Source organism: Mirounga leonina, unplaced genomic scaffold (genome assembly GCF_011800145.1).
Source record: "Mirounga leonina isolate KUSES-001 unplaced genomic scaffold, KU_Mleo_1.0 Mir_173, whole genome shotgun sequence".
Lineage (NCBI taxonomy): Eukaryota > Metazoa > Chordata > Mammalia > Carnivora > Phocidae > Mirounga > Mirounga leonina.
The window spans coordinates 84,963,435-84,990,989 of NW_023270447.1; the positions used below are offsets into that span (position 1 = coordinate 84,963,435).

Sequence of the window (27,555 nt, forward strand, 5' to 3'; positions counted from 1 at the left end):
AGGCGGAAGGCTGCTACGATGAGGCTGGCCAGGGGTGATCACCTGGAGGTGGGGGTGCTGCGGTCCGGCTGACCGGGCTGGTGGGGATGCACTTGAGACGTGGTGTGACAGAAGTCAAGAACGACTCCAACATATGATCTGAGCAGCTGGAAGGAAGGAGAAAGGACAGATGGCCGAAAGTGCCCGGCACACAGGAAATGACCAAGTATTAGTTCTTCTTTATGCTTAAAACTTCCAGTGCTGATTCACAGCGCGGGCGTCCCAGATGGGGTTAGCCAGGCCAGGCCGAAGCTAGGCAGTGTCCGTGGAAGGAAAAGGCAAATGAGAGCATACTCAGCAGTCGGCTCTACTGTGCAAACATCCCAACGGTGATAAACTTCCATGAAAAGATGGAACACCTCTCACTCCTTAATTATTCATCTGTGAGAGATGAGAGGACGAGAGGCCAACCTCTACATAGTCAGTGAGTGCAGAACCAGGTTTTCCTCCCCGAGCAGGAAAGGATCCACGGAAAAGAGCCTTAAACCATGTGCTGAGAACACAACAAAAACGTAAAGAGACAGCAAGTTTTGTGCGCTAGGCAAACATCTCCAGCTCCTATACAAGTGACTCAGTCTCCCGAGGCCAGGACGTGAGTGGCAACGGCAGACGCTCAAGTTCGGGGTGACGGGGGTGGCGAAGCAACCACAGAACACACACCGAGGCACTGGGGAGGCGAGGACTGGAGAGCCCACTCCCGACGGACATCTGTCAGGTTTTACTACTCAAGGAACCTTGACCACATGTGTCACGCAGCCCAACCTAAGCTCCATCTTGAGAGTCAGAGGACCCAATCCTTCTCTCACCCCAAGAGCTGGGGCAGACGCCAGCCCGCACTGCAATCTTGAGCGTGAGGCTCAAGTTCCAAGAAATCACCCGGAGTCCTATGTAGCCTCGGCCCAAATCCTGGCAGTGAGACAACTGTCGTGTCTGCCTCAAGATAAATGCCCCCTCTGAAGCCACACATGAAAAACTAAGATTCCAAACACAAGCAGACACCGTTTGGACACTGTTACCAGTCTTGAGTGGAAATGGGAAAGAAGGGATTTCCAGAGAAAAATCTACTGACTGGGTGAATGAGGCAGGAGAGGGCTAAGGGTAGAAAGGCCACGAAACACAGTCTAACACAGAATGTGCTCTCTCCTCTCAAATTTAGGTCATATCTAGTTTAGCCAGGCCTAGAGAACATGGTGAAACAGTCTCATGGACTGATCAAATGGGGTCGGATAAATTAACTTCCCCAATCGTGGTTTTGCATCTGTTGAGCTCCAAATTCTGCAGAAAAGCAGAGCTGAAACACAAGCCCACGACCTCCCTACCCGCCTTTCCAGTCCAATTGTTGTAAGTGAGGCCTAAATGCCTTCTCCTTGAACAAGGATTCGGAGTGTGTTTGCTCTGGGCTTTGGGGAGGGTGACTTTCTGCTCTGTCTAGATGCAATTATCAGGTTAATTGGAAATGCCGGAGGCAGCCCATGCCTCAGTAGTGGTCGGAGTCACTCTGGCCAGAAAGAACAGTTTGGCTAGATTTGCATCCTACCTGCTGTGAACAGGCCATGATTTGGTTTTGGCTCTAATTATATAAAAAACAAGTTAGGTTTGTTTTTTTTCCGGAGGGGGTGGGGGCTGTTGATTGCTTTGGGCCTCTCTGTGAAAGATGTAACTGTTGTACCCACATACATGAAAATACTGGCAAAACATGAATAGTTACCATTTAATATATGCAGATTCTGGGCAAATCTTGACAACCACACTAGGCTTAAAAAGGGAAAAATTCCATTAGGTCTCTTTCCCTTGGGATTCCCTTATACCTGGTACGGGAAGAGAGGAAGGCAAACAAAGGGATAGGGAATGCTGTGCCAGTCTTCTCCTCAAGGGACCAGGTGACGGACCAGCACGCTTTCCTATCCTGGCAGCCCACCGCCCGAGGGCCGCTGTTCCACATCCCTGAGCTCCCCCTGTTCGGGTTGCCCCTTGGGGCCTGTCCTCCCCACTTCCTATCCACATGGCCCACATCTCCTTGCACTTCAAGATTTGCCACAAGCCACCCTCTGTGCAGGCCTTCCCTGCCCTGGGTTGAAAGGTCTGCCCCCTCCTTTAGCACCCACTGGACCCGCACAGACTTTTGTCCTAGCCCCCAGGATGTTTTTTGTACGCATTTGTTTGCAGGCCTTCTCCTGTGCTGGGCTGTGACCCTGAGCGGGGAAGAGCTTCTATTCCTGTTTGTTTCCTCTGTGCCTAGGACAGAGCCTGCCGTTTTTTAGTTGTGAACTTATTGTTTAGACACAATAAATAACAGATTTGTTAACGTGAGGCTATGCTATAACTGTGTATTTGGTCAGTTCTGCTTGTGGAGCTAGAACAAAGTTGAAGTGTCTTCACTAGGCATCTTGGACAGGGTTGGAGCATTCCCTGGTTGGCGGCCACATGCTTGGGCTTGGATGGTGTAGCATCTACAAAAGAGCTACTTATACAACAGAGGACACCACAGGAAAGGACTTTAAACCGTGACTCAAATTCTCTGCACCCCCTTGAGAATGCAGCCTTACATGGTTAATTCCTGCAAATCTAATACTGTAGAAGGGTCCAAGAATGAAGCCCATTAGACAGGGTACGACTTTTGCAAGGGCAGGGCCAAGAATGCGGGCTCTGAGTCAGAGAACCCAACGGACTTCCTGCCCTGGATCTCCTCACAGCCTTGGGCAAGTTATTTAATTTCTCTGAGCCTCCATGTCCTCGTGTATAAACTGGGACTAACGCTTCGCAGGGTCACTGTGAGGATTAAACAAGTCAATTCGTGTGAAGACTCAGAACAGTACCTGGCACTTGGTGAAGCAGGCAGTAAATATTAGCTAGTCACATTTTTAAAGTGACCCATTCAGCTACTAGCTTAGATTCAAAATTCCCTTCAACTGTGTAATCGGTATGGCATCTTTCCCGTGTTTTCTATATAGCAATACTGAGGAAAATGTAACGAACATTTTAAGCACTCCTAGTAAGAATACGCTCACATACTTCCCAGGGTCAGGCTAAGTACTCCTCTGTGGCTTTCTCCCTCACAAGTCACAGGACAGTGAACAAGCCTCCTGGGCGGTCAGCTTTGGGAACAGACTATGTGGAACAAAGGCAAGGAAATACAAAATTAACATTGTGGTTACTCCTTATCAGAACACAGACAAAGCCAGTTACTCCAGCAGTCCAGAAATGAAGGAAGCAGGTTGCTGGCTTTTGACTGGAATTTCCTAGGATTGTTACCATGTAGTACAAGACTGATCTAAATGTTTCTTTGACACAGACAAGCTTATGTGAACTGTATCAGAAATAATATAATGAAGGCTTGGGGTTTTAGGGGAACAAAACTGCTTTCAGGAAATGTATCATTACCAGGCAGATGAAGAAAATACCACAGACTTCCAAGTACCCGGATCCATAAATAAGTTAGTTTACTGCTCGGGCGGGATGGGGGGATATATAGGCTAAATAAACAAGCAAAAGAGCGAGTAAATCAAACGTTTTCAGGTGACTTTTTTCTTAAGTCAGTTTAACTGTAAAATGAATTACTGTGCTAGTTCTTCACAGCGCGTTCAAGACCATGTGCACCCGGATGCTGCCAACCATGCACGGCACCACATGGCCCCTACCTCAGCAAGCCCACTGTCAGAGCACTCCCTTGGGCACTAGATGACTCACCCTCCCAGCAGCGCCCCCTACAGCCAGCAAGTGGCTTTTCCAAGCACACAGGGAAAGCCTGGAGCATATCGCAAGAAGGAACTTCAGGGCCCAGATGTGTCAAACTGGGGAAAAAGGGCAAAATTCAAGCAGTCAGCCTGCCATAGTTCAAGAACAGGATGTCTCCTGGGAAAACGTGGCAAAATCTGTCTTTGCTGGTCTATGTAATTCCATAAAAATAGCATCAAAACCCAACAGAGTATCAGGTAGAATGGATGACGATCTGAGCTTAGAAATAACCAAATGTTCAGACTCTAATTTGTTTTCTTCTGTTTTGAAGGATAAAAGAGAGGAATAAAGAATGTGCCAGAAATTTGGGGAATGCACTCCAAACCTCTCCCCCACCTCCTCCACACATACACACACACACACACACACACACACCACACACACTCTACTCTTTGTAAAAGGCCTTTAATTAGCTCACATCCTATCCTTCCTGGGCTCCCTGATACACTCTGACACCAGCCTGCTGGCTGGGCAGTGGGCTCTAAGTGCAGCCCAGTGAGCGGGCTCCCAGTGGACCCCCTGCTGCTCTTATCTCTGCAGATGCCTGATGAGTTTGGTATCCCCCTCCCAGCCCTCCTGGGAAGCCGCCCAGCAGGTGCCCATTGGCAACAGTTTTGTGTTACAGGCCTGAATGAATGATCCCCGCAGGAGCTGCCGACTGTTTTCACAGACACAGAAGGCAGTCAAAAGTCCACCGCGTGAACTTGGGATGACCCCAGCTGCAGAGTCACTGGCGGGTTCATCGGGAGGGCAGGCACGCTTTATTAAACAACTAATACTCTTCACAGATAACTTTCCGAAAAAGCAAAAGTGTTAACTCTTTGCAATCTTGCTCCGGCAAGCAAGTGGAGGAGCTCCACTGTGTGACTGAGGGCTTGGACCCAGATGAAGATTTCGAGACAGAAAGAAGGTGATTACATGTGGCCTGGAGAAGGGTCAGGACTCAGTCACCATTTGGTCCGCTGTTTTCTTAAAGTATTCCAGATTAAAGTAAAAAGGCAAAAAGGGACGGTTTCAGGCCCCTACTTTGGTTAGGATGGTGACAGCCCAGTGACAGGCGACCCCACCGCCACGCCAGCAGAGGGGGCATCCAGACCTCTTACCCCTCCCCCCCACCCCCAGCTCACTCATCCCCTCGCCTACATGCCACTCGGCCGGATGGGAGAGGGGAGGGTGCCCAGGCTGTGCAGAAGGCAATGTGTGAACTCCCAGCACCCAGGGGGCTCAGTGCCGAAGTCATTTTGTTCCCGGCAGCCACAGGCAGCAATTGGTCCCTCTTCGAAGGAGGATTCAGAAAAGGCACACGTTAGATCAAAGTGTTCTCATAATCAAGTTCTTTCAGGTTGCTGGGCAGCGGGCGACTGCACACGTTCCTATTTGCTGCGTTCAGGGAGAGAACAGCAAGCAGCCGTTTTCTTTGCTTGGTCAGAATCCATACAGAAGGTTCCCTTTCCCCCTCTTCTCTCCCCTCCCTCTCTCCTAACTCACACAGACTTTAGAAAGAGCCCAGTGACAACAATCATAACGAACAACATGCAGATAAACATATGAACATTTGGAGAAATTCCAAGAAATCCACTTTAACCAACAAAGTTACCTTAATTGTGGCATCAACCAAAGACCACGTGCCTAGTCAAGTTTTTTGTCTAGATCATTTCACTCATTGCTTCCTACATCTAACCATGAAGGGGGGGGCTCCCTATTTGTGTTTTGTGGGAGGAGGAAGTCTTGTTTTGCTTCCAGGTGAGGTATGATTCTGCTTGGGTTTGCTCTTTGGATGAGACACCGCTGAAGGACCAGTGATGCGAGGCCCTTCAAAGGAGCTTTACTTCCTTCCAGCTTCGGGTGGGTTGACCTTTACACAAAACAGATTGGTTTGGCTCAACAAGCCCTCGAGGGCTTTCTGCATACCATGCATGGTGGGTGCGCTTGGGGTTAAAAATACCAAGATGAATAGGACTTAGTCTCTTGTCCTCAAGAAGCTCAATCTAGGGCGGGAGACAGATGTACAAACAGATTGACTCAACATCGAGAATGCTGAGAAAGTGTACCAAAGTCAGGGCCCTGGGCCCGCTACTTCTTCCTCCTCCACTTCTAGAAGGACAATAAGCGGGCCCCACAAGCTGCCGACTCCCATCTCAAAGACAGATTTGTAGCCAAGAGGGCCAGAGTGGTGGAGCTGGCCCAGTGACTAACGACTGAGCTGTGAGAAACTGACTGGGTCTCAGTTTCTCCATCTGTAATCTGGAGGGTGAAAAGCTGACCTTCAAATTCTTTCCCAGATCTGTGTTCCAGGAGTGCCTATAAATGTATCAGAGGTTGTGTAGAGGGTTCGAGTCTGGGAAGAGCTAGCTGTGCGATGTTCAGCTGGAAAGAGTGACAAGAGTTGTAGGTTCAAGACCTCTCTCAGGAAGAATATTAAGCTGGGGTTCAGTGGAAAGGGAGAGGTGAGAGAGTGAAGTTACCATAATGAAGTATCACTAAAACGAGGCTTCTCACAGAGCTCAATTTTTTTTTTTTAAATACTGAAATAAAAATAAATAAATAAATAAATAAATAAATACCGAAATTAGGCACTGTTCACTATTGCGTTTTATCTTTTAAAGAGAAGCCAGCGGCAAATTCTTCCTTGTGTTCAGTCCCAAGAATTTTTCTCTCTCCATGTACCTTTTTCATTGAGGCACCTCAATTTGTCTTTTCGTCGATTTTTAAATAATGTACTGCAGCAATCCCACAAACTCTCCTTGCTGTTGCCCCTGGACACAAAAGCAAACAGGTAGGTGGCAGCAGGCTGGTGGGATCTGGCTTTGTTTCTCAGTGATGCTGTGACTGGAGACTTGCATGCCCAACAGAGATTTTAGAGCCAGGCGTTCACACAACGTAGTGTGGGTGCCAGGAACGTGAAGCCCTCTCTTGGAAAGTCAGATTAGTTCACAGCTGTCTCCCCATGCCCAAAAGCCCCTCCGGCCCTCTGCTGGGAAGAGTCTGGCGGGGACAAGCAGTGGGCTTACAGCTGTGAGGCCTGGGCACCAGCACTGACTGCCTGGTTTTGGCAAAACCACTTAGCTTGTGTGCCTGCATCTCCCATCGCTAAAAGGGAAGTGATCGTCACACCAGCCCTGCTGGGCCCACCGCGATGTTGCAAGGTTCCATCACCTCACAGACGTGCTTTAACTCCTTAGGGGGCAGTGGTGCTTTCTAGGGCAGCCACGAGGTCTAAGAGAAAGAGTCTGGTGCCGGGAAGGAGCCCTGGGTCCTGTCCTCTTCTGCAAGCTCCCTGTCAATCCCCCAGGAGGCAGTTACCTTTGCTGTGATTCAATTTCTTCTTCTGGCAAGTGCAAATAACGCTTGCCCTCTTTAATGTCTAAGTTTGTGAAGATCAAATAATAACAAGAGTGTGTTGCAAAGGTTACTTTCTATAAAAGGACAAGGAGCTATTAGTAGCTCTTCGGTTAGAACTTGGGCATCATCCCTGCCAATTTTCAAGTTACCAATAAAGAAAATACAATCCCACTGGCCATAAGATCCTGCTTTGAAACATTCAAAGGCAACAAAGCTGAAACAATGGGCTGTTTGGAATCATGTTCTGCTTAATTTTCTTTTCAGTGAAGACACTGAAAGCTCTTGCTTCCAAACCAATGCATTGTTGTATAAATTCAATAGCTTGCAGGAAATGTTTACTTAAACATCTTCCTCTAATAAAGCAAACATATTTCCCATAAATATTATTTTAGTTCATTGGATTAAGAGGGACCGGGTTTCCTCCTCTTTCCCCCTATAACCACTTCTCAAGGCTTCCTGATACCTTCAGCAGAGCCTGGGCCAGCTCCAATAATGTGCGCCCAGCCTCCTTCGAGCCCGGCCGATGTCCTAGACCCTGAGTGATGGGGAAGGGAGAGGGGACCCCGAAAGTCAGCAGCCTTTTCCTCTCAGTGTTTCTATCCATGCAGCACGATTCTGGATCTCAGTCAGCTTCGGATGCGTTTGGGAAGAAAATCCTGCATAAACTTTAAAGCTGTAAAATAGTTCAACAATATAAAAAAATCCAGCAGGAATGTCACTTAGTCAGTGACCTTGTGTTGAACGCACACCATGTGAAAGTGCTGGTGGATGACTCTAGAGAGAGGAGAGCACCCGGGGACACAGCCTGGGATCCCTTCAGTTTTCCTGTGACAAATATTCGCAGCTGTCACAGGGGAAACAGGCAAAAAAACCAACCCAATGACAGATTAGATCTTTGCATTTCGGGAGCTTTAAGTCTCCTGGACGCACAGGAACACAGACAATTGCCTCAAGATGTTGCTCAAGCGCATCTCACCCTCGAAGAACAGGATACATTGTTCTTGCCCCTCAGCCCCCAGAGCATGGATCCCATGGAAATGCAAATAGTTTGCGCAGACCCCTGGTGAAACACTCATTCTCTCTACGTTATGATTAGTTATTTGTCTGCCTTACCTGTTTCACAGCCCTCAAAAAAACCACATTTTTATAAGTTTCACTCTCCAGCACCTAGCCTCTGACAATGATAAATGTTTGCTGAGGGGACGTCTGAGACATGTGCACACTCGGCTATTATTTTCCAAGGGCAAACGTGGTCCCTGCCTTAATGGAAGCACAGAGTGCCCTTGGAACGCAGAGTGGGGAGAATCTGTCAGGGCATTTGCACTGGACCTTACAAACTTGGAGCCATTTGGCCAGAGACGTGGAGAAGGGCATTCCCAACAGGTATAATTATGAGCAGAAGTGCACAGGTGAGGGGGAGCAAGTGTGACTGGGGAAACAGGAAGTGACCCGGACAGCTGGCTTTCTCTCACTTTCTCTTCACTCTTTACTTGACCTCCCCAGTTTGGCTCCTGGTTTTTGAGTTTATCTCCACTGTCCTCATGTGCCAAACTAGGAAATTTCCTTGGTCTTAGAAATGGCATGGTGGGGGTGGCGCCTGGGTGGTATAGTCGGTTGAGCACCCGACTCTTGATTTCAGCTCAGGTCGTGATCTCAGGGTCCTGGGATCGAGCTCCATGTAGGGCTCTGCGCTCAGCGGGGAGTCTGGCTTCTCTCCCTCTGGCTCTCCCTCTCCTTTCCCCCACCCCCGTTTGCGAGCTCTCTCGCAAATAAATAAATAAATCTTAAAAAGAAGAAGAAATGGCATGGGGAGGTTTCTCCACTGGCATTTAACAGCAAAGAAAAGGGGAAGCCGTCTTTCCCACGTGCCTGCTTGAGGTAAGTGTGGTGTGCTTCTATTGTTTACTGACTAACCATGCCCGAGTCACCACTTTGGGACATGCTGAGCCTCCCTAAAGAGTCAGGCCTGGGGATGCCTGGGTGGCTCAGTCGGTTGGGCCTCTGCCTTCGGCTCGGGTCATGATCCCGGGGTCCTGGGATCGAGTCCCACATAGGGCTCCTTGCTCAGCAGGGAGCCTACTTCTCCCTCTGCCTGCCGCTCCCCATGCTTGTGCTCTCTCTCTCTGATAAGTAAACAAAACAAAACAAAACAAAAGTTAGGCCTGAAATTTGAAATTAAAACAATCAATACGAAGTCTGAATATACATTGCTTATCATTCCTACTAGATCATAAATTCATTAAGGGCAGACACTGTTGCCAGCCATCTCTGTAATAACTTCAATATCTAATACAAGAGATCAATCACTGATTTTGAATAAATTAATGAGTAATTGGAAAAAAAAAAAAAGAGACCTGGATATGTCCTCATTTGGCTATGAAGAAAGCCAAGGAAAAGCTAGCCTCTCACTCCTTCTGAAAGAATCTTCTTTTTCTTTCATGGTCTCTCTGGGGGAATTTCTCCTCACCTCCAACACTGCAGAAATCACTTAATGTAATGTCCTGCTGTAAGCTTAAATTGTTCACCCTACCATCCCCACTTCACCATAAAACTCCGGTCCTAAAATTGCTCTCACCACACATTCTGTTTGTGTGCTCCCGAACATAAGATTCCCAGATACCTCACACCAACAGCACCATGGTTAATGAATGACTCAAGAAGCCTCTAAAAGGGAAAGATACATTTTTCTCCACCTGTGTTCTCTGTGGGTTGGTGGGCGGCCTGCTAACAAGGCTCACAGACAACACTGATGGTAGAAAATCCAAGTCATACAGAGTACGTGTCATTTCTATACTATCAGGTAAGATTCAAGAAGTCCTGTCCAGCAATGTTCTAGAATTTAGGAGACCAAGGAAGAAGTCCAAAGCTCTATTACTTTCTGTCTGATCATCCTGGGTGAGTTACTTATTTCCATGGGCCTCGGTTTCTTCATGGTGTTGGTAATGATATCATCTGGTTTCAGGCTTATAGAAAGGGTCACAGGTATATCAACAACTAAAAATCAAAATAAATACAAAGCAGTATTATTATTATCCCTGCAAGGCAGGCTTAAATCCTAAGTTAATCTTACTTCTTTCCTCCGAGAAGCACACCATAGAACAGGTCAGTAGAATTAACCATACTGCTCTAGGGACAACACACTGCCTCCCGCCTTCTCCATCTGGCTTCTTGACTCAAGTGACGGTATCGCCAAGCCCCTGAAAGCCTATCTGCTCACAGAACCCAGAGACAGAGACACCTCTACAACATCTGGACAGTTGTCCAAAGACTAAGGGGAGGCGAGAAGAGACAAGAGCAGGAAAGAAAATGAGCTTCCTTTCTGCCTTCAATTTGCAAGGAAAAGCACCACTCTCCCCTCTTTCATGTCCTCTGGGCTAAAAATCAAATCTTTTGCTTTAAAATGACATCCTAGTGGCTTCGAAATGCCGAAAGCAGCAAGGTTCGGGAGGTGGAAACGACAACTTCACAATACGTTTAGGGGAAGACCGCTACAGGGGCTCAGGGGAGGCAGCCCGAAACTCTGGCCTGCTTCCCGGCCAGGACAGCAGCAAAGGCCCAAGTGCCACACATCCTCCATGGCGCACATCTCAATCAATCTGGGGTCAAGCACTTCGGGGTATGAGAAAATACAGTCAGCTTACTCAAATGCCTTTGAGTCCACACATTTTCTGTTCAGATAAAGAAAACTCTTTCAGTCCTTTTCTCCCATTTCAGGCCTCTCACTCAAGGTTAGGGATCCCCGGATAGTGAAGACTAATTCCGAAAGCCTAGGGATCGCAGCCGGAAAACTGCGAGCACCAACGCACAAGAGCTGAAGCAGGGAATGAACGGAAAACTGTTTGAGCTTCACTCTTAAATGACTTCATTTCCAACTGCTTGTGTTCTAGCTTCTATGTGGTCTGGGTTGAGCAGAGGATTTTATCTGTGAAGCTGCACCGTGGGGAGGAAAATACCCAGGCTCCCAACGCTCACTCATTATTAAGCTTTAATCAAGGTCACTGACCATTTGTGGTCTTGCTTTTCTCATCTGTATGAGAGAGAGAGAACCCCTCCTTCCTTGAAGGGTCCATGTGAAAATTAAACGAGACAGTCCCACACCCGACATGCAGGAGCTGCTCAGTAAATGCAGGCTGTATTATCCACGTCCCCTTCTGATCTTTTAGGATCATACTGACCAAGGAGTCCTCTCTTTCCCCTAAGAAAACACTTGGGGTCAGCTTTCCTTTAAAATGGAGAGCCTTCTGGAGATGACAATTAGAAGGAAGAAAGAAGTAAAGGAAAACAGAAAAGACCTCCTAAACAGAGCAAGTATTTTGACCTTTTCCTGCCAAGAATAGGAATTTGATTTGTCCTTCATGTGTTTATCAACATGGGTTATAGTCCTCACCTCTGCAAGAAAGGGCAAATCCTGGTATGAATCATATTGAAATGCAGACAAGGGATGCACCACCACATCTCTGGGGGGAACCAGTCAACCCAAGAAAGCTTGAGCATATTATTCTTTTACTCACCATGTTTACACTGGGGTAGAAAACCACTAGTCTTTGGGGGACACAAATATTTCCTGCCTTTTCAATTTAGCAACTGAACATACTTTTCCACCACATAGACTGCAGTTTTGGAAGACAGAGTAAATTCCTCTGAAATACGAGATTTTCAGTCTAAGAAGATAATTTAAGGACCTGATTCCTAACTGAACTACTATTAGGGCATCAAGACAAAGGTGAACTTCTCTAATCTTTCTGTTTCAAAAACAGAGCTTTGACGGTAGTATTGTCTCCTTGCTACTTCTGGCTATTGAACTGATTGTTTAGGGTGAAAAGAGGGGGCAGCTAGACCCCATTCCCTGAGCTCCTTTGTAAGCAAGCCTGTTAAGTAGGGTAGTGGGGACACCTGGGAATTGTGGTCACTCATGTGATTCTCATGCCACCCAACACACTTCCAGTTCCCACAGATATCTGAGATTTGACCAAGTTAGGATAGATCACGGATGGGTCATTCAGCATCTAAAATTTGCCTCTAACCAAAAAGAGCCCAGACTAAAGGAATCATTTTAGCATTCCAGGTTATCAGAGGAAAATAAAACAAAAACTGTTGCCAAGAATTTGAGTCATTTTTCTATATACAACAACTTGTCCTCGTGGCTGGAAAAGAAATCCCTTGGGCGTCTTATTTAGATCAAAGTCTTTGTGAAAACAGAAAACTACATCTCTAAGGGATACAGTGCTGTCTGAATTGAATTTCATTTAACTTAAAGTTTTGTGCCAACTTAAATACATTAAGACCCCAACACTTATAAGAAGGCATTCACCTATTACTTGCTTATAGGTACATGGAAAAGCTATTATGAGGATAATCACCTCAACTATAAAATGTAGCAGTCATACATAATGACAAAAACAGATACAAGTCATAAATTGCCTTTTCCCCTTCAGAATCCATGCAGGCAGGCACTCAGTACATTCTTTTGTGCAAAGATAAAACTTCTGCCTTGCATAAACAGTGCTCTCAGTTTTGTTTGAGCCTTACAAATACATTGCCCACAAAACAAACACAAACAAATGCTGTTTCTTAAACAAAAGGCAGATGGACCCCTCTGCCCTCAACAAAGTCCCAGTATATACAGCAGGAGACTGGCTGAGGGCAGAGGCTGCCTGAGAGTCTCCGTGTGCAGGGACACGGAAGCCACTGTCCACTGGATCACTGCTCTGCCCCAGATCTGGTCTCCTGGGCACAAAGGGCCAGTGGAAGGTTCTCTTGGAAGGGAAGTGGCTCCTCCACACACTAGAGACCAGAGAACTGGAACAAAATATTACCTAAAGTCCTAGCCAGGTTTTCCACTGAACTATCCAAACAGACTCATCTCTCTCTCTTTCTCTCTCTCTCTCACATGTAACTTGCTTATATTTATCTTCAGATGGTTTTCCTAGAAGCTATCAAAGTTCATTCTAAGACTGGGCAGGGCTTTTTGGTTTTTTTCTTGTTGTTGTTTTTATTTTTTTAATATAGAGAGGCATGTCTAAACAAATCAAGCCATTAGCAATATCTCAAAAGTGTAACTAAAAATGAGAATTGATTCATAGCAGCAATGTCCACAATAGTCAAACTATGGAAAGAGCCCAGATGTCCATCGACAGATGAATGGATAAAGAAGATGTGGTCTATATGTACAATGGAATATTACGCAGCCATCAGAAAATGAAATCTTGCCATTTGCGACAATGTGGATGGAACTAGAGGGTATTATGCTAAGTGAAATAAGTCAATCAGAGAAAGACAATTATCATATGATCTCACTGCTTTGCAGAATTTAAGAAACAGAACAGAGGATCATAGGGGAAGAGAGGAAAAAATGAAACAAGATGAAACCAGAGAGGGAGACAAACCATAGAGACTCTTAATCTCAAGAAACAAACTGAGGGTTGCTGGAGGGGAGGGCGGTAAGGGGACGGGGTGGCTGGGTGATGGACATTGGGGAGGGTATATGTTGTGGTGAGCGCTAGGTGTTGTGTAAGACTGATGAATCACAGACCTGTACCCCTGAAACAAATAATACCTTATATGTTAATAAAAATTAAAAAAATAAAAGTGAGAATTGAGGTACTAGTGCAGAAGAGCATCTCCTGGCTCTACAGTTACCTGACTGACCCTGGGCAAGTCACCTTACCTCTCTGGGTCTCAGTGTCTTCATTTATATAACGGGGCTAATACTGTCCATCCTATCTACTGAGCAGGTTATTCTAATGACCAAATGATACCACATGAGTAAAACCATGTTTGCAATCTCCAAGGTTCTTACTACTCACAAAGGGATGGTGATGGTCCCGACCAATCTAACACAAGAATGACCATGACCACCACCATTTCCTGAGGGCCTCCTCTGTGACACAGATGATCTGATGGCAGTCTCCTTACCAGCTAACAAAGTGATGTCAGATAGTAAGCTTCTGGTGGGAAGTTAGCAGTAACTAATTGTTTATATTCTTTATGGTGCCTGGAAAGAAGCCCTACAGATGCAAAGGAAAAACACAGGGGAAAAACACAAGGCCTTTAGAATTAGCTAGACTTGGTTCCAAATCCATCCCTGTCATTTCTAGTCGTGTGACCTTGAGAAAATTATTAAACTCTCTGAGACTCAGTGTCCTGATTTGAAGGACAGTGACTAACATACATATCTGTAAGAGTTCTATCACAAGGCCTGACAAATAGAAGGTGGTCAATAAATGTTTATAAATTAGTATGGGTTCCATAGTGAAGCAGCATGTTTCAACCTTGTTCCTCCATCTTTTTCCCACTAATGCTGTTTGCACCAAGAAATAATGTAAAACTATTAGGTCTTTATCCAATTCATAACAAACCAACCTGATTTAAAACAATAAAACAATGATGAAAATGGCACAGAATAAAATGTATTAACCAAAACCAACAGAAAACTCCCATCTCCTTGACAAAAATTTAGATCTGTAGGATCTGAGCTGGGAAGTCTGGGCTGGGTAGGAATAATTGCCATACAGCAAAAGAGAAAGAAATGAGCCCACCATACAACTGCAAAGATTGCCAGCAAAACCAACATGCAGTGAGTACCGAACCATGAATTCTAGTATCTAATGATTTTTTTTTTAAGATTTTATTTAATTATTCATGAGAGACAGAGAGCAAGAGAGAGAGGCAGAGGGAGAAGCAGGCTCCCAAGGAGCAGGAAGCCCGATGCGGGACTCGATCCCAGGACCCTGAGATCATGACCTGAGCCGAAGACAGACGCTTAACCATCTGAGCCACCCAGGCGCCCATCTAGTATCTAATGATTGTGATGAAAATACAGTTAAAAAGAGAAAAGTTATTAAAATATTTACATTCATAAACATAAGTCAAAAAGATGCCTGGGGTCAAAAAGGTACCCATGATCAAAAGCATCCCACACTGCCTTGATAAAGACACAAGCAGAGGGATGGAAAGCAAGACAGAACAGAGCAGGGGTTCCATTAGTGACAATCAAAAGTGCTCCTCCCCTTTGCTGGAAGAAATTACAGAGTTGTTGGCTTCCTGAGGGAAGACCGAACAACAGCTGGCCGGAGCAAATGCTAAGCTTCTACAGGGCCAGGAAAGAGAATGGAATCATTTGTTCTATTGTTGACAACTGAAATTCTCTCAGTTCGAGAAAAACTTTTTTTGTTTTAGAATAATTATGGAATTTTCCTCTAAGTATATGAGAGTATTATACAATAATCACAGATAGAAGAAATTAGATTCCACAGAAGAGAGGGAATGTAGGCAATGCACCTCTCCTCAATTCTCTGGCTTTGAAAGAGAAGGTCTACAGATATTCGTATGACATCTGACTAGGTCAAAGTGTGCTCTCTGCAGTTCATGCCGCAGAAAGAAACCTGTTCCTCCAACATGCTTCTGGAATTTGAAATGCTGTGCTTTTCTTAAATAAATCCTATTCCTGGAAAGGACTCTTGCAGCGATCATCTTGTCATGGCCTTAGGAAGGGGATCAGATCTTTGAGGTTCTACTCGAAGGGTTAGAGTCCTTTGCCAAGATCCAGGCAAGGAAGTCAGGTGCTCACAGCTTGGTGCCCAGTCCCTAAGTCGTATCACCTTAGATTTGGAATCCATAAGATTTCTGGGAGTTGGACGATGAGAAGAAAAGGCTTAGAGAAGTAAAGGGGACAAAGTGCACAGATTATTTCCTAGTCCTATTTCCTTGAGGCTAATATTAAATAAATTAAGTAACAGTTAAAACTGTAATGAAGACTTCCAGAAGCGGATATGATGGACCTGAAATAAAAAATTTGCTGTGAATAATTCACAACATCTATCCAGAGACAAGTAAGACCTGCAGATCTATTACTTTCTTGTGTGACAGAATGAATTCCCTTTTAACTTCTCACTAGGTTTTCACATACCTGATCTCTTTTGCTCCTCAGGTCAGTGGGACCGGGGTGGGGGGGTGGGGAGATTAACATCATCGTTTCATAGGTTAAAAAAAAACAACACCTCAAGAGTTAGAGATAAAAAGATTATTTAAAGGCAGGACTAGGGTTAGAACCCAGGTATCCCCAACTGTCAGCCCTACACTTCCCCTCAGTGAACAAGCCTATGTCTGCAGTAGTGCTGGATGATCTTGGGGAGCCATAAGACTCTCTGACAAGCCAATAAAAACTTGAGATTCTTCCTCCAGAAGAATACACAGATATACAATATTTCTAATTATTTTCAAGAAGTTTATGGAGATTTTCCATTCCACTCGAAGCACAATGAACCAAGGCTAAAGCCCTTTGGTCTTTGCAGCCAAGTGGGGCTGGCCGGTGGGCTTGGGAGGTGCAGTTTTATCTTCTGACCCCTTTCTTTAATCATGAGAACTCAGGCGCTCTTTAGAGAAATACTTCCCACAGGCCAACAGTTCATTATTGTGGTCATCTGCACTTCCTTCTAACTCCTCTCATGGACACACAAAAGCAAACAAAACACTCTCCCAAAGCAACATTTAAGGTCTGATTTCAACCCACAAAACTTCAAGAAAATGGAAATCTTTAGCCAAACTACATACATACGGAATCACAGATGACCTGAGTGGGTATTTAGTTGACAGACCTGGCTTCTGGAGCTACCATTTCCAACAAGAAATGGTAATGTTAAGTTCCTTGCTTTCTCATCTTAGATATATGGACTAATTTTTATAACACACCCAGGGTTCCTGGTATCCAAACAAATTTACACAGCAATTCCTCTGAGTAGCAGCCTCTGATGCCAACACTGATTAGCTTTCTAAAGGCAAGAGAATTACACGAAGAAGGACCCCAACCACATGGGGAGCAGGGTTCCCATTCAAGAGGCCCTGGGCCCTGGAAGGCAGTCCCCCATGCAAATCCAATGACAATATAAAGCCTGATATCCAATAAAATGCTGATCAGGGCCACCCGGACCTTCATATAGATTTGGGGGTGAGGCTCGGGATAAGGAGCATTCTGTCCTTTCTTTCTGCATCAGTTCTCTTCTTGGGCGGACCCTCAGGCTTTAAAAACCGTTTTCCAGGGGAAGCAGAAGAACCAAGAAACACAAGAGACTTCCATAAATGAGGGAGAATAAAGAAAGGGCCAACCCTTTCCACCAGGATGTTACAGAGAAACTCTGGAGAAACCCAGAAAAGGTCTCACCTGTGCAGAGGCCACAGGCAAGTTTCCAGCTTCTTCATTCTCATCAAGGCTAACGACAGAGGAATTTCCTAACAGCCAAACTGGCCCAGATGGAGTTTGGTTCTCCCACGCTTCATGCCTGACACCCTCCTCCTCCTCCGTAGACTGGAACATTGTGGCTTTTGTTTCGGGGGTACTGATGGTTCTCTGGTGGCTAAAGTCTGAACATTGTACACTGATGCAAATGTAAGAGTCAGAGTGAGGACCCATTTCTCTTGTCCAGCATCTATTTTTCAAAGTTTTCGGAACGTGCTATCTCCTTTATCTTTACAGTGAGCCTATGAGGTCACTGCGTTTCGATTCCAGGTTGAGGAAGGTCCCTCAAAAACCATAAGTGCATTTCTTCCTCAAAAAGCAAAGCCCAGGGGTACAATAACTAAGAAAGCAATTTATAAAACCAAGGAGGCTTCTCTATGTTAGTTAGAATTTCATCAAATTCAATAAAATCTCGCAGCTGGGCCTTTACAACTGAACATTTAAGTGCATCTGTTTATACCAAGTTGAGTAGCTGAAAGGACACTAGGCAATCTGCACCACCACTGTCACGAGTCTTGTCGCTGCCGGGGTGAAGGTCCCGGGTCTGCATGAGCAGTGATTCAAGGCAGAAGTGTGCATGCTCACTCCGACTCTGAAGCCGAGTCTGTCTCCCAACCATGATTTAGAGAGTCTCTCCTGCCTCTTTGCTGCCTATTTTGAACCACAAGCCAAACAGTCCACCACTGAATATAACTACTGTCCTGCAAACTGACCTGACTGAAGAACTATCCTCTCTAGAAAAGAGTTTGGAAAACAGAAATAAGTCCCCAGCCTTCACACACTGTTACCAGGATCGCTGTGCAATACAGAAGTATTGCTCAACCCATGTTCTCACCTGCCCTTCAAGACAGCCTCCTATGTGGCACCAGTAAAGCCTCTCTACGCTAGAGCCAGCTTTACACCCGCATGGCCCACGGCACAGGGCCCCTATGATTTCACCGCCACACAGGCTCCACCAGAAAGAAGCCGAGAGGACCCAGTCCTCTAGGGAAGGCCAGTCTCTAGGAGGAAAGTCTGTGGAGTTGACAGGAAGGGGAGGGAAGCAGAGGCCTTCCGCATGCTGTCAAACAGCAACTCCCCTCCAGCTACCTTCGCCTTTCCCAGCTTCACACATACAGTGAGCTCCTGCCAAAAAACAAATTGTGGAATAACGAGATGTCCACTAAACAAGAGGCCAATGAACAAAAAAGCCAACCAGACAGCAGGACCCAGGAGAATTACACCACTGTCCTTCCTTCCACTGCTCTAGAAGCCCATTTTCAGTTTGGACTTTATCCTGTAAGCTGTGGGAAATAACTGGTAGATTTTAGGCAGGAGAACAGCACAATCAAATCCTAGGTTTCTAAAAAGGGAGTTCACTCTGGAGGCATTGTGCAGGCTGCAGTGGAGTCCAGGGGGTTGGGGGGCTAGCGCAGTGACCCAGGGAGGGGACAACCGAAGCCTGGGAAAAGGCGACAGTGGTGGACACAAAGAAGATGACGTACCACAGGGGGCTCAGCGGACCTGGCGCCAGGTCGTCAAAGGGGCAGGGAGGCAGGGCAGGTGTGTGGCTCCTCACAGCCTCACAGCTACGACAGAATCACGGGGACTTGGAGGACTCTTCACGTTAGTGACAATGGATTTCACCTTTCTTTCCTTACCTTGGCAGCAGAGTTTGATACACCGTGTGTGACATTTCTGATGAGGCCCCCGACATTTCCATACTTTATCAGTCCAGTAACCCCTTCAGAAACATCATTCAACAGCCCCATGGGATTGCCGAGAAAGTCCACGGATCCCAAGATCCGAGCTGCCTGGCTGAGGAGTTCCTGTGAAATGGGGCAGACAGAGGAGATGAGAACCAGCACCTGATGATACTTGCAGGTAGAATGTCCTGAGCAAAAAGGTTAGAAATCTGTCTCATCCTCCATTCTCATCACCTCCCACGATGACCCCCTAATCCTCATCAACTGCCAACTCCTATCCTTCCACGAGCTCCACCCAAGCTCTCCCCATGCATGTACCCCAGAGATGACTTTCGGTACTCAGAAATACTCCTCAAAGCCATTCCGAAGAATAAGCAAGAGCTTTGAAACAGGAAAGGCCCTTTACAAATATTTATTAGCATATATATCACATTCTCCATTGTTCCTACAAATAGGGAACTCAGCAGCAGCAGGAGAGTTCTAGAAGGAAAATGAAGGAAGAGAATAGAGTGGGAGCTCCCCTCATAACTGGCGGCGGGGGGGGGGGGGGGTGCATAAAGAGGGCATGTTCAGACCTACCAAGCAACCCTCCACTTTCTGCATTCCTCCACTGTCTGATTCCAGATTCCAGGGATATCTGCTATGTCACTCTCCTCACAGTTTAGTGAAAATATCACCAATTAAGAAAGTCAAGGAAGGAAGCAAAGAAGGAAAGGAGGGAGATGGGAGGGAGGAGGAAGAAAAGGAAGCAGGAATATAATATATTTTAACTTTGACAGTTAATAAATTTGATATGATCTTGACCTATCTATTTATTGAAGAGTCTGGATAATAATTACAAAATGGAAAATGTCCAACTTGATTAAGAAAATTGTGAAGTTCAACTCTAGGGCAGGATCTCATAGGCTCCAAGAACACTGATGTGGTTGTTGAAAGTAGGCCGATGCCCAGTAAATAGAGAGGTCACAGTATTTTGTGTTACCATTAAAGCATCAACTACACGCTTAAGAGTTGTGACTAATCTGGTGGAAGCCCCTGAGACTGGTTCTCTGAGGGACAAGACTAACAGCTCATAAATCAAATACACTGTTTCAGGATTTTCAGGATGTGTATGGGCTTCATGGGCTGTGACCTGACCCCTAACACAGCAAATGTTTAACTGGGTTCTCAATAGTAATGCCTTAGTAACCAAAATTCCCAAACAACCAAAACAAACATTCTGCTTATGTTCCAGCCACTAAGGATTTCTCCAAAGCTCACCTCCTGGAAATGTTTGAGGATATCATTGATGATGAACTCCTTGGTCTCATAGGGATGTACCCGAGTGAATGGATCCAGATTAATCACAGCGTCCTCAAACCGAATCAGTGGAAATCCCAAGGTACTTTTTAGGGCCTAGTTAGGGAAGAAAGGAAATGACATACGTTAGCCATTTGATGGCCTTCCAGGGTACTATAATTTTGGATTCCATGAAAGCTACATATCAACTTTCTAATCAGTGTCAAGGCTTTGATATTTATAAATAAGGATTTTCCCTGTAATTATAAAAGTAAAACATTCGTAAAAAAAAAATATATATGTCACTCAAAGTAACACAGGTCACATAGAAATAAACACTATTAGCTTCACAGCATAATTCTTTCTGGTCTGTTTTGCGTGTTGTGTTTTACTTTTTTGACTGAAGTTACCACACATATAGAAAGGTGTATTAACCAAATGTATATAGTTCAATGATTTTTTTCCCCCTAAAGTGAACACAACAAACATGTAATACCACCCGGGAGACCTGAGAGTAAATTATTATTCCCATGTTGGAAGCACCCCCCACCCCAGCTGGGGCCTCCCCATCACTACTCTCTCCTCCCCTAGGGTAACCACTATCCTGACTTCTACCACCATACGTTAGTTTTTCCTGCTTTGAATGTTATATAAAGGAAACCATCAGTATGTACTTTGGGCGTTACATATAGCTGCGGTTGCTTAAGTTTCATTGTTAGTATTCTAATATACGAATAAAACGCAATTTATTAAGCCACCGTTGTTGATAAACAGTTGTGCTGTTTCAAGCTTTTGGCTGTAATGAACAACGCTGCTATGAACATTCGCGGACATGTCTTTGGGGGCACATTTGTATGCCCTTTTCTTGACTATATACCTGGGAGTGGAGCTGCTGTGTCACAAAGAATATACCTGTTCAACCCTAGTACACGCAGTTCTGCCCAACAGTCATCCCCAGCAGGTGAACTGGTTTACAATCCCTTCGGCAGTCTATGGAATTTCCTGTTGTTCTACATCCTCATCAACACTCAGTATAGACAGCCTTTTATTATTTTTTTTAAGATTTTTATTTATTTATTAGAGAGAGAGAGAGAATGATAGAGAGCATAAGAGGGAGGAGGGTCAGAGGGAGAAGCAGACTCCCTGCTGAGCAGGGAGCCCGATGCGGGACTCGATCCCGGGACTCCAGGATCATGACCTGAGCTGAAGGCAGTCGCTTAACCAACTGAGCCACCCAGGCACCACTAGACAGTCTTTTAAAAGACAAACATGCTGATGGGTATGTAATGGTATCTCAGTGTGGTTTTAATTTCTATTTTCCTGGTGAAGCACGAGATCAAGCACCTTTTCACACATATATTGGCCATTTGGATATCCCTTTTTGTTAAGTGCCTACTCAAGTCTTTTGCTCATTTTTGTAGTGGGCTGTCTGTTTTTTACTTATTGCTTTGTAGGCATTTCTTTCTTTCTTTCTTTCTTTTTTATAAATGATTTTATTTATTTATTTGTCAGAGAGAGAAAGAGAGAGTGAGCACAAGCAGGGAGAGTGGCAGGCAGAGGGAGAAGCAGGCTCCCCACCGAGCAAGGAGCCTGATGCAGGACTTGATCCCAGAATCCTAGGATCATGACTTGAGCCAAAGGCAGACACTTAACCGACCAAGCCACCCAGGCATCCCCGTTTTTGTTATCCATCCTGTATACAAGTCCTCTGGTGAACAGATGTACTGCAATTAATTGCAATGATCTTTTCCCATTCCGTGACTTTTAACGTTTTAAATAGCATTTTTTGATGATCAGACATTCTGTTTTAATGAAATCTAACTTATTGATCTTTTCCTTTAGGAAACGAGCTTTCTGTTTCCTGGTTAAGAAATTATTATCAGGACACCTGGGTGGCTCAGTTGGTTAAGTGTCTGCCTTCAGCTCGGGTCTTGGGATCCAGCCCTACATCGGGCTCTCTGCTCAGCAGGGAGCCTGCTTCTCCCTCTTCCCCTGCCTGCCACTCCCCCTGTTTGTGCTCTCCCTCTCTGTCAAATAAACAAATAAAATCTTAAAAAAAATTATTATCTACATCAAGGTCATAAAGATACTCCCTGTGTTTACCTAAAAAATTTTTATTGTTTTACTTTTCATATTTAAATCTATAATCTACTTGGACTTGATATTTTATATGGTGTGAAGCAGAAATCAAGATCCATTTTTTTCCAGATGGATACCTAATTAACTAAGTAATGTTCACTGAAACGATCACCCTCTCCCCTACTTCAGTACAGTGTAAACTTTGTCATAAGTTGAGTAACTGAATTTATGTGTCTGTTTCTGGATTCCCTCCTGTGTTTCATTTTGTCCTGCCTTCTACCAATACCACACTGTCTTAATTACTATGGTTTTGTAATGAGTCTTGAAGTCTAATAGTATAAGCTCTCCAACTTTGTTCTTTTTTTTTTTTTTTTTTTTCAGGATTACCCTGGTTATTCTTTGCATTTTTCATTTCCAAATACATTTTTGAATCAGCTTGTCAATCTGCCGCAAAAAAATTGTTGGAATTTTCATCAAGATTGCATTGAATCTATAGATCAATTTGAGGAGAAATGACAACTTCACATTATTAAATCTTTCAGTGTATTGATGTGATATGTCCCCTTATCTATTCAGTTCTCTTTTCTCTTAATAATGTTACATTGTTTTTCATGCAGGGGTCTTATATACACCCTTTGTTGGATTTATTCCTAGGTATCTTAGTAGATTAAAAATGGCCATATATTCTTTACATCTTGTACCATTAGTAGAGACTCTTTCATCTGCACTGACCTTGTATATTTGCTTCAACCAAGAAAATGCAGTGGAAGTAACACTGTGACCGCTGAGCCTAGGCCTCAAGAGATCTTGGAGCTTCTGCTCTGCCCTTTTGACACTTCCACCATGTGAAGAAGCTGAGAGACCATGTGGAAGGAGGTTCTTTTGACAGTCAACACCTAATACTTGACATGTGAGTAAGGTCATCATAAGCTAGTCACTCTCAGTTGATTGCCAGATCAATAACCACAGGTGAGCCCAACAGAAGAAGCATTCAACAGACTCCAGCCCAAATTGCTGACCCACAGAATTGTGAACAAATAAATGAACCACTAAGTGCTGGAGTGGTTTGTCACACAGCAATAGATAATGATATTATATTTGATGCTTTCTTAACACTATTGTAAATTACATCCTCCAAACTTTCCTTTTCTCTATAATTGTTGCTGAAATGTAGAAATACAATTGATTTTTGTACACTGTGTCCAGTGACCTTTGTAAATTTACTTATTCATTCAGATAGTAACTTATCTGTACATTCTTTTAGATTTTCTAGGTACATATTCATGTTCTCTGCAAATAACAGTTTTCATTTTCCTGTCCAGTTCTTACAGCTTTTCTTTCTTTTATTTCTTCTGTAATCTTTCTAGCTGTATTGCACTGGCTGTGATCTCCAGTATGACAGTGAACTGAAGTAGTGATAATGGGCTGGCCCCTTCCCTGCTTTCAATATATCACCACTGAGTATGTTTGTTGTAGCTTTTTTATAGATACATTTTATCAGATTAAGGCAGTTCCCTTTTTTTCTTTTTTGCTTGATTCTTATCATAAATAGATGTTGAATTTTGTCAACAGCTTTTGTGCAACTATTGAGATAACCATATTTTTTCTGCTTTTCATTTTGTTGATGTGGTTAATTACATAATTTATCTGAAAATACTGATACTTACATTCCTGGAATAAACCCAATTTAGTTATTTTTTCCTTCTTATACACTGCTGTATTTGATTTGTTAATATGTTGTTCAGATTTCTTTCTTCTATGTTCATGAAACAATTCTGGTCTGTAATTTTCCTTTATTTATCTTCAAAATATAGATTATAGTTTTCTGGTAAACTTCTTGAACACACTTAACATTTATTCTTTAAAATTCTGTGTTTGATAATGCCAACATTTGGTTTATCTGTGGGTCTGCTTCTAGTGTCTGTTTTTATTCTTGGTCCCCTCTCTTGGTAGGCCCAGTAATTTGTGACTGAATATAACATTTTCTATGAAAACTTTTACAGACTTTGGATGAGTCTTTAGTTTCTAGCAGGCAGTTAAAGAGGCTTCATCCGATCAGGATTTGGGCTTTCTCAAGGCTGGATTTCAGTCTTTGTAACCCTTGGTCTATTTCAGTCTTTATAAGGCCTGGTGTAGTGTCAGTGATCTCAACTGACAACCAATTCAATTCCTCCACTTTTAATCTCCCTGGCACCAGAAAATTGCTAAAAAGTCTATTTTGTCTTCCTGCCTCTTGAGTGCCACTTTCTGCTTGGCCTCTCTCAAATGAGGTTACCTAGAAATTGGCATCTGCCTCAAGACATACAGCAGCTCAGACTACGGGGGGCTCTTTTCTGTCTGTCCTTTCTCTGTAAGATATCAGCCCCTCCCTCGATTACCAGCTCTCTTAGTAGCTCACGTTTGCTATGCCAGCCCCATGAGACTGCCAAAAGCCTTACTCGGACTCTCTGCCTTTGACAGCTGCCTTCTGCTTGACTTCTCTGACTTTCCCTCCATACCACGTACAGATTAGGATTATCTCAAGAATAAAAGCAAAGTAAATGTTGGGCTCACCTTATCGAGTTTCCTTCCTCACATAAATCTTGGACCCTCAAGTCCTAGATGTCCTGGTAGTTTTCCAATACCTTCAAGCAGACTTTTGGTTTTTCTTCTATCAAGCTTTTCTTGCAATTCTCAGCTAGTCTGGCTCCACTATAAACCAGTTAACAATTTCTGGATATGCTCCATTTTCCAATTACATTTTTATTTAACAAGATTGATATTTCAAGGATTTTAGACAGCATGCAAAATACTTTTCTTCTTTGAATGTGAAAACAATTTTTCATGCTAATAATGTTAGTAAATCTCTGATCCACATGGGATCTTTCCTCATATAGAGTGTAAGTAATAAATCTAATTTTGCATTTTTCCAAATGGCTATGTAGTTGGTCTAATAGCACTTACTAAAACATCTATATACCCCCCAGTGAATCAAAATGCCTTTATAGTAAAATCTCATGTGCAACTTCATGCACTTTCAATTTTCTCCCTTATTTTTTCATCTTTTAGCATGTATTTTCAGAGGCTGCCTTAAATTCTTTTGGGATAAGAGCATCTTTAATTGAAATGAAATCGTGTAATGGAAGAAAATATAGATGGAATTTTTTTAAAGCCAGGGAATGGGGAAACTTTTTTGGGACTTAAATACAGATTCAAACAGGCAAAAGACTGGTAAATTTGATGACAAAAATAAAAAGCTTTTATGTGATTTAAAAAAAACCACACATACATCAAAAATAAAAAGCCAACTGAAAAACGGAAGGAAAAAAACCTTCAACTCATATCAAAGACCAAACTTTATATAAAGAGCTTCTAAAATTACAGGCAATAAAAGACCAATAATATGATTTTTAAAATGGGCAAGTGATATGACCAGAGAGTTTGGTTCACAGAGGAAAAAAAAAGCCCTTAAATAGATGGGTCAGGAGAAACAGAGGAAAAGAAAACTATGAAGAAGACAAAGAAGCAAATAGAAGAATAAGAGGAGAACCAGAAAGGAACAGGGAGGTCAGCAATGCCAAGGGATATGACAGAGGACCCTACAGAGATGAGGACAGACAAAAGGCCCCTGCATCTGGGGCCCTGGGAAGTCACTAGTAACCTCCTACTAAATAACGTGAGAACAAAACATTTTAGAGATTAAGAGCATTCTTAGGTTAATTCAGCCTAACATGCGAATTCAGCCGAACACATTCATTTTTTAAAAATAAATAAAACCAAAGAAATGTTAAGTGGATGACCTAAACTCGTGCAGTTAGTTATTAGGAGATCTTAGACTTGAACGTGCTCATTTTCACAACAGTAACCACCCATTAGGTGGAAAGCATGAAGCCCAGAATGGAGGATTATATTGTTTCTCCTGAGAAACTTTCTGCTATTCATTCATGTATGCTTCACCCATCCATGAGGCGCTGATGGAGAAACTGAGGCCCAGCCAGCTTAACCGCTTTGCTTAGAGCCACACAGTAAATATGCTGGGAAGGTACTGACACCAGGTCAGCAGTTCGTTTTGCCAATACAACTCTGAGCATTACTTTCTTCACAGAGAAGAGGAAATGAGATCCAAACAAAGGCTTAAGGCAAAAGCTTTTTTACCCCGACTTCCTCATTGCAACCAAATACTAAAGAAGAGGAACCATACATAGTAGCAGAGACTCTGAAACCTCTACTAAGTTGTCAAAACCCTCACGAGAGACACTATCCCCTTTCTGAATGGCTCATACGCTTTTGGTCTGAACCAAGGAACTACTCTGGCCCTTCAGTAAACATTATCTTCACCTCGTCATTACTGCTTTGGGGCCTCCCATGGTTGAAAAACCGGAGATCCAGCGTTTGGTATGAATTATTCTGCCACCTTCAGGTTGTTCTGGTCAGTCAAAGGAAAACAGATGAGAGGGGAAAGAGCCAAACAGGGCTTTTTCCTGTAGTAACTAAATGACTAATCAAATACAGTAGTATACAAAGTTGATGCTTATTTACTCAAGTAGCAAACAGTTTCCTGTTATAAAACGGATTCTGGAGAAAGCAATCTGTGCTTAGAAGTTCCTAATAAAACTAGGAAACTGTCTATTCCTACCTCCTTCAGACAAAAACCGCTGAAATCTTCCAGAAACTTTATGGAGTTGAAAGAAGAAAATACCTGTCCATATGCCATAAGGTCTCGGATCACAAGCCAGTTCCTGGGCCATGTCCTTTCCTTTCTTAGTTTATCCTGCACTAAACAAAACTGTCTGGAATTCATTCTTTAAAGGTTTATTTATGGTACATAGAAACTGTTTATGTGAAGCAGGGTATTTGCCCATTTCCCTCTCGGGACAGTGTTTAAAACTACAGGGATATTTCCCTCTCTGGCACTTTCTGAAATACAATTAACAATACTGGATCTTTTTTCCTTTTAACAAATCTGGTTTTTATTTAGGGAGGGGAGGAAAAAAGTAAAGGGTCTGAAGTTTCCCAACAAATTATTTCAAGCCTTTGAGAAGACAGTTTTAGGCTTTTTAAATAGTGTCTTTGTTTGAAATTCCCCCTCACCCCCACCCTCTTGCTCTCTGACCATTAAAATGTGGGTTTTCTTCCAAACTAGATTGCTCAATTAAAGCCCTTCTTTTGTAATACCCCAATGCT

At 43.8% G+C, this 27,555-nt stretch overlaps 1 protein-coding gene across 8 annotated transcripts in view; it reads right to left on the reverse strand.

The window, feature by feature from the left end:
* VPS13D (vacuolar protein sorting 13 homolog D) overlaps positions 1–27,555 on the reverse strand; it is a 243,911-nt gene that overhangs the window by 63,614 nt on the left and 152,742 nt on the right. For 7 of the 8 annotated variants that reach the window (XM_035019759.1, XM_035019765.1, XM_035019764.1 and 4 more), the window contains 2 exons: positions 20,296–20,430; positions 18,991–19,158 (listed from right to left, as the gene is read on the reverse strand). In XM_035019759.1, the coding sequence (XP_034875650.1) occupies positions 18,991–19,158; positions 20,296–20,430 (303 nt within the window). Of the gene's footprint in view, positions 1–6,396; positions 6,531–18,990; positions 19,159–20,295; positions 20,431–27,555 lie in introns of those variants that run through there. The other variant, XM_035019766.1, reaches the window with a different exon arrangement.